The sequence below is a fragment of the Gopherus evgoodei genome, chromosome 6 (genome assembly GCF_007399415.2).
Source record: "Gopherus evgoodei ecotype Sinaloan lineage chromosome 6, rGopEvg1_v1.p, whole genome shotgun sequence".
Taxonomy (NCBI): Eukaryota; Metazoa; Chordata; order Testudines; family Testudinidae; genus Gopherus; species Gopherus evgoodei.
The window spans coordinates 92,334,975-92,344,581 of record NC_044327.1 but is presented as its reverse complement, the minus strand read 5'-3'; the positions used below and the strand labels follow the sequence as shown (position 1 = coordinate 92,344,581).

The 9,607-nt window shown below is 43.4% G+C and overlaps 1 protein-coding gene across 1 annotated transcript in view; it reads right to left on the bottom strand.

Annotated features, from left to right (window-relative positions):
* Window positions 1–2,570: 2,570 nt before the first annotated feature.
* The window catches only part of THBS4 (thrombospondin 4), a 67,147-nt gene continuing 60,110 nt past the window's right edge, over window positions 2,571–9,607 (bottom strand). Inside the window, exons 20-22 of the mRNA XM_030566589.1 lie at window positions 9,426–9,598; window positions 6,410–6,549; window positions 2,571–2,741 (exon numbers count right to left, since the gene is read on the bottom strand). Coding sequence (XP_030422449.1) covers window positions 2,680–2,741; window positions 6,410–6,549; window positions 9,426–9,598 — 375 coding nt within the window. The 3' untranslated portion in view covers window positions 2,571–2,679. The remainder of the gene's footprint in view (window positions 2,742–6,409; window positions 6,550–9,425; window positions 9,599–9,607) is intronic.

Sequence of the window (9,607 nt, the reverse complement as noted above, 5' to 3'; positions counted from 1 at the left end):
CGTTGTCTTCTTTAGATTATTAGTCCCAATTCATAACAAGTTGTCACAACACTACTTAAAAGTTGTTGAAGCACCTCTTCATTGTATGTGATGAGCCCCGTGGTGCTGGCAAAATAAAATAGTTCTCTTAGCAGCAGATGACTGACTTTGCTTTTTGGTCTAAAGTGTGCAATGCTGAAGAGTTTTCCATCTGCTCTTGGATGGAGATGTATGCCCTCGGTGCTAGATGAGAAGCATGCCAAAGCGACAGAGAAGAAAATACCAAAGAAAATTGGTGTCAAAACATATCCCTGTTTGACACCACTGTGGATTAGACTAATCCCAGTCATACTGGACTGTAGCCTTCATGCCATCATAGAACGATTGAATCACAGTGAGGAGGATTGAGGTGGGGTGGGGGAACCAATTCTCGCTGACAATTGAAAAAGACCTTTCTTCTGCCCAGGTCAAAAGCTGTTGTAAGATCTACAAAGGCCACACAGAGAGGTTTTTCCTTGTTCTTGACACTTTTCTTGCAGTTGCCTCAATACAAAGAGCATGTCGATAATAGATCTACTGGCATGGAGGCTGCACTGATTCTCTGCATAAACACGTTCAGGAAGAACTTGCAGTCTTTTGAGAAGGCCCTGTGTGAACACCTTGCCAGCAGCACTTAGAACTTATTCTGCAGTTATCCAATCACTCCAATCGCCTTTGTTTTTATATGTTTTGATGTTCGTATCCTTTATGGCTTGTGGTACCCCATTTGACTGCCAGCAGGCAAGCAAGACATTGGGCTGATGCTTAAGCACAACCTGTCCCCATTTGTCTAATACTTTAGGGACCAGCCAGTTTCCAAAGTTTTCAGCCAGGCTGCTGGGAGATGAGAGAGAGAGAGAGAGGCATTTTCAAACCTTTGGGAAACATGAGAGGACTCCTGAAAACTCCATACTCTCTGCCCCCTCCCTCCATCTATTGTTCATAAGATGGCTAATCTCCCTAACAGCCTTAATCACTCTCATTAGGAACCCATTGGAGGACAGGAAAGGAGATGGTCCCATGTGGAGCTGTAGGAGTAAGACTATAAGGGTACATCCAGACTACCCGCCGTATCGGCAGGTAGCAATCGATTTTTTGGGGATCGATATATCACATCTCATCTAGACGCGATATATCGATTCCCTGAACACGCTCCCATCAACTCCAGAACTCCACCGGAGTGAGTGGCGGTAGTGGAGTCGACACGGAGAGCCGCAGACGTCGATCCCGCGCTGTGAGGACCCAAGGTAAATTGATCTAAGATACTTCGACTTCAGCTACACTATTCACGTAGCTGAAATTGCATATCTTAGATCAATCCTCCCCCCCCCATCCCAGTGTAGACCAGCCCTGAGTAGCAGTCGGGAGTGAGGCAGGGATCCTGGAAGGATAAAGGAATGGGAGGGTGGGGGGCAGAGGAACAGAGACGATCTTTACTCCTCTTCTGTCCCTCAGTAAAGAGCCCAGAGGATGAATATCCTAGTCTTTAGTGCTTGCAGGGTTAAGTTTTGCTAAGATATATGAACGCCTTGTTTTCTTTTCCCTCCAGTGGAATGGATCCTAGCCAAGAGAATGACCCAAGATTTTAATAGGATTCTTCCTACAAGAGTGGGAAAGGGTGTATGGATTTTTCGGGTACAGCATTCAGAGGAAGAGCGAGAAACCCGTGACCATGCCTTCAGCCACCTTGTGGTTTAGGCTTACACCCCCCACAAAGGAGAAATCTTTAGTATCTGTAGAAATTTTCACTGGAGTGTATGGATTAAATGTTACCATCTTGTGGGCAGTTAAAATAAATTCCTATCTGCACTAGAAATTTCTCTTCATACTGCTGTTTTGAAGATTTTTCCAAAGTGACTCAAATAGGCCAGCACAGCAACTTTAAGAACAGACCATTCTACATGCTGATTTGTACTCTGAACAGACACAGACAATCGTGAATGTTTAACTACATAAATTACTTCCACACATGGAGCATGCAACTGAGAGGGTCTGTGATTAACACTGCTTGCCAGGAACCTTGGAGAACTGAAGAGCTAGAGCCTGAAGCCAAGCCCCACAGTTTGCGGAATTAGTTTCAGACATTTCTGTGGGTAGAAGCTGGCTTTTCATGGATGAAATTAGAAGGAAAAGTTAGACTAAATCAGGAACAATTCTCAGAGTAGCCCATTAGGGAGTGGTCTGGAATAGTCCATGAGAAAGGGTGGGACCCCATCCTTTCTCACTGAAGACACAAAAAACTAGACTGGAAAAGAGCGTGAGAAGAGCTACCCATGGGGAACATACCTCCTGTGACAGGAGCATAGACTATATGACCTAAGACTTTGCTTCCAACTTGGACTTCTACAACTCTGAGACCCACTGATCATTTCATGCTGGTTGCATTCTTTTTTTTATGTGTGCTTGCAAGTAAAGTAGTGCCTCCCAGTTCATAGCCAAGCATTTTTACATTAAACTCCATGAGGCAGCATGCCAAGCAATTTCCAAAGACAGGGAAGCCCCAGCCTATTTTTATCTACTTTTTATTTTCATATTTACATAAAAAGTCTGCAGTTATATCAGCCACAGGAGCTGCAGTGTGCACTCTTACAAAAAAAATCATAGCAGGATTGAAAGTATTGCTTTACTGTTTGAAATAGCAACATCAGTTTGCTTTCTGTGTTAAATATCTCCAACTCCAAGCTGCTGAGCTTGAAATTCCCGAAAGTCCTCTGGGATGGTGTCTGAAAACAAGAAAATATGCAAAGGTTAGTCTTCGTCCTATGTAGCTGATGAGTGTTTAGGACTAGAGCAATGTGGCTAATTGGGAATGAATAACTAATTGGCTAAATGATGCCTCCTTTTCTAATCAGAATTGCCTCTAAGCAGAAATGTGGAAGTTCCAAGCTGAATTTTTGATTTGCTGAATCATTTCTGTGAATAACTTTTTTAAGTTGCAGATCATTCAAGAATTGGGCACAGTTTCTCTCTGCACTGTGTGGTTGTGTAACAAACCACAGCAGGGAAAATAGTGAATTTTATAACTGAACAAGCAACTCATAATTTGCTGCCTGTGATGATTCAAGCTGAAGGTATTTGTGGGCTAATAAAGGCTGAGTGGTCAAATGCTTTGCTGCTAGGGAACATGATAGAGCTGGTTGTGGGAATGGGGTGGAACCAAAATACTCTCTCAAATTCAGCAGAACATTCACAAGCAGGTTTTTTTCCTACTCTTTGCCCAGCTATCTTTAGAGTGTCATGAAGGATGAATTCAAACTGGAACAGGTCCAGAGACGGGCTACTAGGATGATCCGAGGAATGGAAAACCTGCCTTATGAAAGGAGACTCAAAGAGCTTGGCTTGTTTAGCCTGGCCAAAAGAAGGCTGCGGGGGGATATGCTTGCTCTATATAAATATATCAGAGGGGTTAACGTTAGGGAGGGAGAGGAATTATTTAAGCTTAGTACTAATGTAGGCATGAGGACGAATGGGTACAAACTGGATATTAGGAAGTTTAGACTTGAAATTAGACGAAGGTTTCTAACCATTAGGGGAGTGAAGTTCTGGAACAGCCTTCCGAGGGAAGTAGTGGGGGCAAAAGACTTATCAAGCTTAGTCTTAAAGCCAGGTAAGTATATGGAGGGGATGTTATGATAGGATAGTTTAATTTGGGCAATTGATCTTGGATTATCACCAGATAAGTCTGCTCAATGGTCTGCGGGGAGATGTTGGATGGGATGGGAACTGAGTTACTGCAGAGAATTCCTTCTTGGGTGCTGGCGGGTGAGTCTTGCCCACATGTTCAGGGTTAGCTGATCGCCATATTTGGGGTCGGGAAGGAATTTTCCTCCAGGGCGGATTGGCAGGGGCCCTGGAGGTTTTTCGCCTTCCCCTGCAGCGTGGGGCATGGGTCGCTTGCTGGTGGATTCTCTGCAGCTTGAGGTCTTCAAACCAATTTTGAGGATTTCAATAACTCAGTCCTGGGTTAGGGGTTGTTATAAAAGTGGATGGGTAGGGTTCTGTGGCCTGCCGTGTGCAGGAGGTCAGACTAGATGATCATATTGGTCCCTTCTGACCTATGAGTCTATGAAGAATCTATCTCCTGGTTTTAAATACCATGCAGGATTTATCAGTCTGCAGCTAAAAGTCCTTGAAGCTCACAGTGTCAATTTCAAAATCACATTTGTCTAAAAACGTCCTATTACAAACTGCACCTGAAGGACTGAACAGAAAGAGACAAGAAGGGAAATATTTTTTGTGTTTACTCTGTGCCTTTGTCAGAACTTTGCACATTCAGCTGCACTGCTTCCTGCCTACAGCCAGCCAGCGTCACCTTTTGGGGGCGCTTTTCACACAGCTACAGGCAAGGGAACCATTAAAACAATAATAAAATATTTAAAAACTGGCAGGTCAATGTTGCCAAAATGACTGTAGTTCATTTGGTTGGAAATTGACTAGTTTCAAGTGAACAGTGTCCCCTTAAACCTTTGTGCCAAATCCCTTGGCTTCTAACCTGAAGCTTCTGGGAGCGATAGCTGAATGAACAGTCTGAGGCACTCAGCTGTATGGGGCTTCAGACCCATGCCCTGACCTAAGCCAGACACGTGTTCCACTCGGACCCAGTAACGCCAGCCTTAAGCCTTCAAAAATCATGAGTCAAACACAAATTTGGCTCAAGGATCAGTGAGATTAAAAGGAGGGGAAGGCTTTTTATTTGCCACGTGTATTTTTAAATGTTTAGGATTCACTTGGATCACAGGTTCAAGCATTTCTCTGAAATGGTGAGGGCTAGAGAGAAACTTTTTTTAAAATGAAAGCTGAGATCATTTGACTCCAGCAACCGGAGCATGAAGAAAACATTGTGAGACGAGTGTTAGAATTGTGAGAGTTGGCAGCGCTGCTATTTCCATAAGGTAAGGTACTGCTGAATAGGTGGCAATAGTGCTTTTGCTATGGAAGAGTCAGTGATGTAGCTTAGGAAGCAGGGCTGTTGCCAAGCAGAGCCTGTCAGTTTTGAACCTTTTTTCTACACGTGCTAAAGTGGGGGGGAGGGGGTGGAGAAGGGTGGGGGGGAAATACTTTGTGGAAAATCAAATTTCCAATCTTAAGACCTCTTGTCACTTCATAAAGTGCCAATTACACCTGTCACCCCGGGTCTTTCTTTCTCTTGAATCACATTTCTGAGCACAGCAATTTGCTTTGTCATTGAAACTAAAGGCAGAGCCTTTGCAGCACAGGCCAGCAGCTCTGAGACCCTGCTTCACCTATTCTAAGCTGGCAACTCTCATTAAACATGCAACATGTCACCTTTGGACTAGTTCTGGGCCGGAGATTTGGATTTAAATGTTTAATTCCAACAAATGTAAGTTACTAGCTCAGTCAGTATTTGCTCACTGCAATATTGGCTAACTGTCTTTGCTTCAGTACTTGGGTGGACTATAATGGCATTAAACAGGGGACTGTTTGGTCAGGCAGGGGTTGAGTCTGAGAAGAGAGAAGTAATTGTGTTCCGCTTCTATAAGACTGATGAGTTGATGCGACAGAAATAGCCCCACATGAACAATTCCTTCAGAAGAATTTCATAAAATAAGGAAAAAGTGTGCTCGTTATTTAAAGGGGAAGCACAGTTGTGTACACGAAGTACATGGGAGCACCGGGGCAGTGTGGTGGTATATGCGAGGTGGGGGCGACAGCCCAGGAATGTGTGTATTGCATCACTGTTTTAAAATTAATTCAGAGATTTTCATGCTGACTCACTACATTAGAGCTCTGAGTTCAGCTAGAAGGAGCCCTGGCCAAAACTGAAGAGGCATGAAATGTCTAAAGTCTGTCTGCACATGAGGATGCCTTCTCAGCTGTGGTGCCAGGCATCATGCAGAGGAAGCTCATAGCAACAACTGTAACCGTAAAGACCGGTATAAGAAACTGCCTTCCATTAACTGAGTCGAGCAGCAGCAGTTTGGCTGGAGTGTGGGTTGGCTAACATCCTATACAGTGGATATATTGGTGCAGGTGATGGGTGCTGTGGGACATCATATCTAATTCACCGAGGACAAAGCCACACTTGCTGTATGGTTAACTTTAAGGTGTTGTCCATTTGGTCTTTTAGTAACATTTCTAACGGCACCTACTTCGTGTAGTTAGCATGCTCCATACAAGGGCACAACTGTGCTGACAGATTACATGTATATTGCAGATCAGGAGCAACAGAGCAGCTGAGCTGCTCATTCTACCTCTGGTGAGACGTGACCCATACTAAGATAGGCCACGTCAGGCACAATGGTTCATAAATTCATTTGTTGGTGAAGGATGCAAAGTGGTTAATAAAAAAAAAAAACCCTAAACTACTTATTCTCTAGTACAGTAGGTCATTTGATAATCACGAACTGAGTCGCTCTAAGAGAAATGTTACCATTGCAGCGATATTTCAGGTTGGACCAAATAATGTTTTCCTGAGAGAAGCAGAAAACACCAAGTCTTCCTCCACGCATGGTAGTGTCTACAGTTACTCCAGAATCTGCCACCAGTTGAGAACCTTCATAAAATCTTGCCCTTCAGAATAAAACAAACGCAACCTGTTAGCTCTCAAATAGCCACAGTTGCTTTGCAAAAGGGTTTATAATATCTATCTTTAGTCTACCTTGTGACAAGTTCATTAGACTAGTCTCTGGACCATACCACCATAAGCTTGAAAAGAAACCAGGGTAATAACCCTTAGCTGTGACAGGGCTGTGTCAGTGGGGTAGAGAAGGGGCAGTGTTGCTCCAAATTAGGCTAGTTTCTAACAGCTGAGTAGGAGGCCTTACATTAGCTGGGGATCCCTAAAGCACAGTATGTTCTGACCACAGCAGGGCAAGCGTTTTTGGTTTTGTGCAATTAGAAAATTGGCAACCCTACATGCCCACTCTCATCCCAGCATGCTCCCCACACCAGGGGAGTCAGTCGGCTATGCTAGCTCCATACCAACTACACCAAATGTTCAGCTGTGTACTTACCTGTGAATATCAGTATTTATTATTATTAATCAGGATCAGGGCTCCATGGTGTTAGGAGCTGTACAAACACATATGGAAATACAGACACCTTCCCCAAGAGTTTCCTTGTTATAAAACCATTATAAAAAGAAATCATTTACCATCCTTGATTTTTGTTTATTCGGGTGTTTCAAAAATAGCACAGCTGGTGAATTTAGTCAACCAACTCTCCTTTGGCTTTTGAACCTATTCCTAGGCCTTGCTGAAGTCTCCAAGAAATGTGTGGTGCTATATATTCCACAGGGCTGCTATATTTAGTCATAACATACTGTAATGAGTTACGGCCCAAGCGTTGACTCAGACTTCCACTTTTGGTTCTGAAGGCCCTTGTTCTCAAAGGATTAAATAAGACTCGCTTTATCCACTTCTTTGGTTTCTGAGGATTTTTAACTGGAGTTACTAAAAAGAGAGTGTGTGGCTGTATACGCAGCACATGCTGAAAGGCAGGGAGCTGCAAAAATTGTGATTAATGTTGAAGTTTATTAAATCCTTTGTCCAATTCAACCTACTTGAAAAAGAGTGTAAATACGCAGCTGGTTTGATGGGGCCGTGTGCACTTAGAGATTTTTTCATATAATACTTTTAGAGCCTATTCCCATTGACTTGAATGTTCCAAGATCAAGGCCCTGATTCTGAATGATGTTTTCTTGTTAAAATGCTTTCTCATTTTTGTCGCTTTGCCCTTCTTAAATATTAACAAAATAGAATGCCCTGTTTCTTTAGGAGACCTACACCTCTCCATGGATGTCAGCCAAAGACCAACATCACTCAAATCACATCTGTAAATCCAGATCTACTGAAAAACAGATTAAAAATCAGGAGCAATTTGTAAAGGCTTCTCACTGAGTGAATCATAGGGCATGGCTACACTTGCAGATGTAGATTGTTTGAGTTAAACCTGCCTTTGTAGAGCGCAGCAGGGAAAGCGCTGCAGTCTGGCCACACTGATAGCTTCAAGCGCACTGGCATGGCCATATTTGCAGCACTTGCAGTGGCATTGGGAGTGGTGCAATATGGACAGCTATCCCAGCATGTAAGTGACTGCAATGTGCTTTTAAAATGGGAAGGGTGGGGTGGAGTGTGACAGGGAGAGTGTTGTGTGTTTGTGGAGGGAGAGAGATGGGTTTTGGGGGGACTGAGAGCATGTCAACATGCTGTCTTGTAAGTTCAGACAGCAGCAGACCTCCTCCTCTCCCCCCGCTTCTCTTGCTCACACACAGCATTCCACAGTAATGAGTTGCATGACAGCTGTCAGAAACAGAGCTTTGAAAGGGCATTTCCACATTCCTACAGGAGTTCAGAACAATGCCAAGGGTGGCCATTTGACTTAAGGGGATTATGGGACGTTTCCGGAGGCTGATCAGAGCGCAGTAATGCAACACCTCGTCCACACTGGTGTTGCAGCGCTCCAGCAGGGGCGCAAAGGTTATTCCACTTGCCGAGGTGGACTACCAGCAGCGCTGTAGCCGCGGAGTCAAAGTGCTCTACGTGCCTTGCCAGCGTGGACGGGGAGTGAGTTAGTGCACCTGGGGCTCCTTTATTGCGCTGTAACTCGCAAGTGTAGCCAAACCCATAGTCTTATAGCTGAATCAACATCTCGTTTGCCTTTTAATACTTAAATAGACGACTGCAGTAATGGCCTCACTACTTTCGGACTTTGTTCAAAGAGTGTGAATTCCACCATCATGACTACTTGTCTTGCCCCTGGCAATTTGTAAACATCATAGGGACAAGAAGAACTTCTATGCTAACATACACTCAGAGAACATATTGAGGTCATATCTCATATAGACAAGGTTACCTGAAAAAGAGCTCTGTATGTAAGCTCAAAAGCTTTTCTCTCTCACAAGCAGAAGTAGGTCAAATAAAAACTATTACTTCAGCCACCTTCTCTCTAATATCTTGGGACCAACATAGCTACACCACACTGCTTACATCATGGATATATATCTCATCTCATGCTAATTACTGATAATGTTCTGTTTTACTATCTTTACAATTTCTATGTGGCCAGCTTTGGTTGATTAGTTCTGTTATTTGTTACACTGGTGTTATGGATAAATTATCACAGTTTATTTTTACATATTCCAAGGGATCAACATTAAGGAATATTCATACAGAAGTCAAATATCTGTGAAATGTTAAGATTTGAATGTGTTTCTAGAAGTGATGTCACTGGTATTTTCAAAATCTTTTAAAGCACAACCAGGCACAATAGCAGTGTCTGTCTTTAGCAGCTACAAAGCCCAGAGACATTTGACAATATTTGTCATTATATGGGGTTTGGTTTTTCTAAAAAACAAAACCACCCCACACTAAATAGAATTTCACAAATCTAAAAAAAACAGTCACTGCCGTTTAGCTCTACAAAGGTTTAAACAAGCCAGTCCCTACCTGATGTATCCAACCTGGGGTCTGTGCTGCAAGAACCAGCGATAAGAGACTTTATCTTTCCAACCTACATTTCTGGGGTCTTTCCATAGCAGTCTGACTTGGTCATTGGTGTCCCCAGTATGCCAGAGTGAATTCCTGAGGTGTTCACCAGGGCCAGTCTTAGATTTAACAGCCTAGACAAA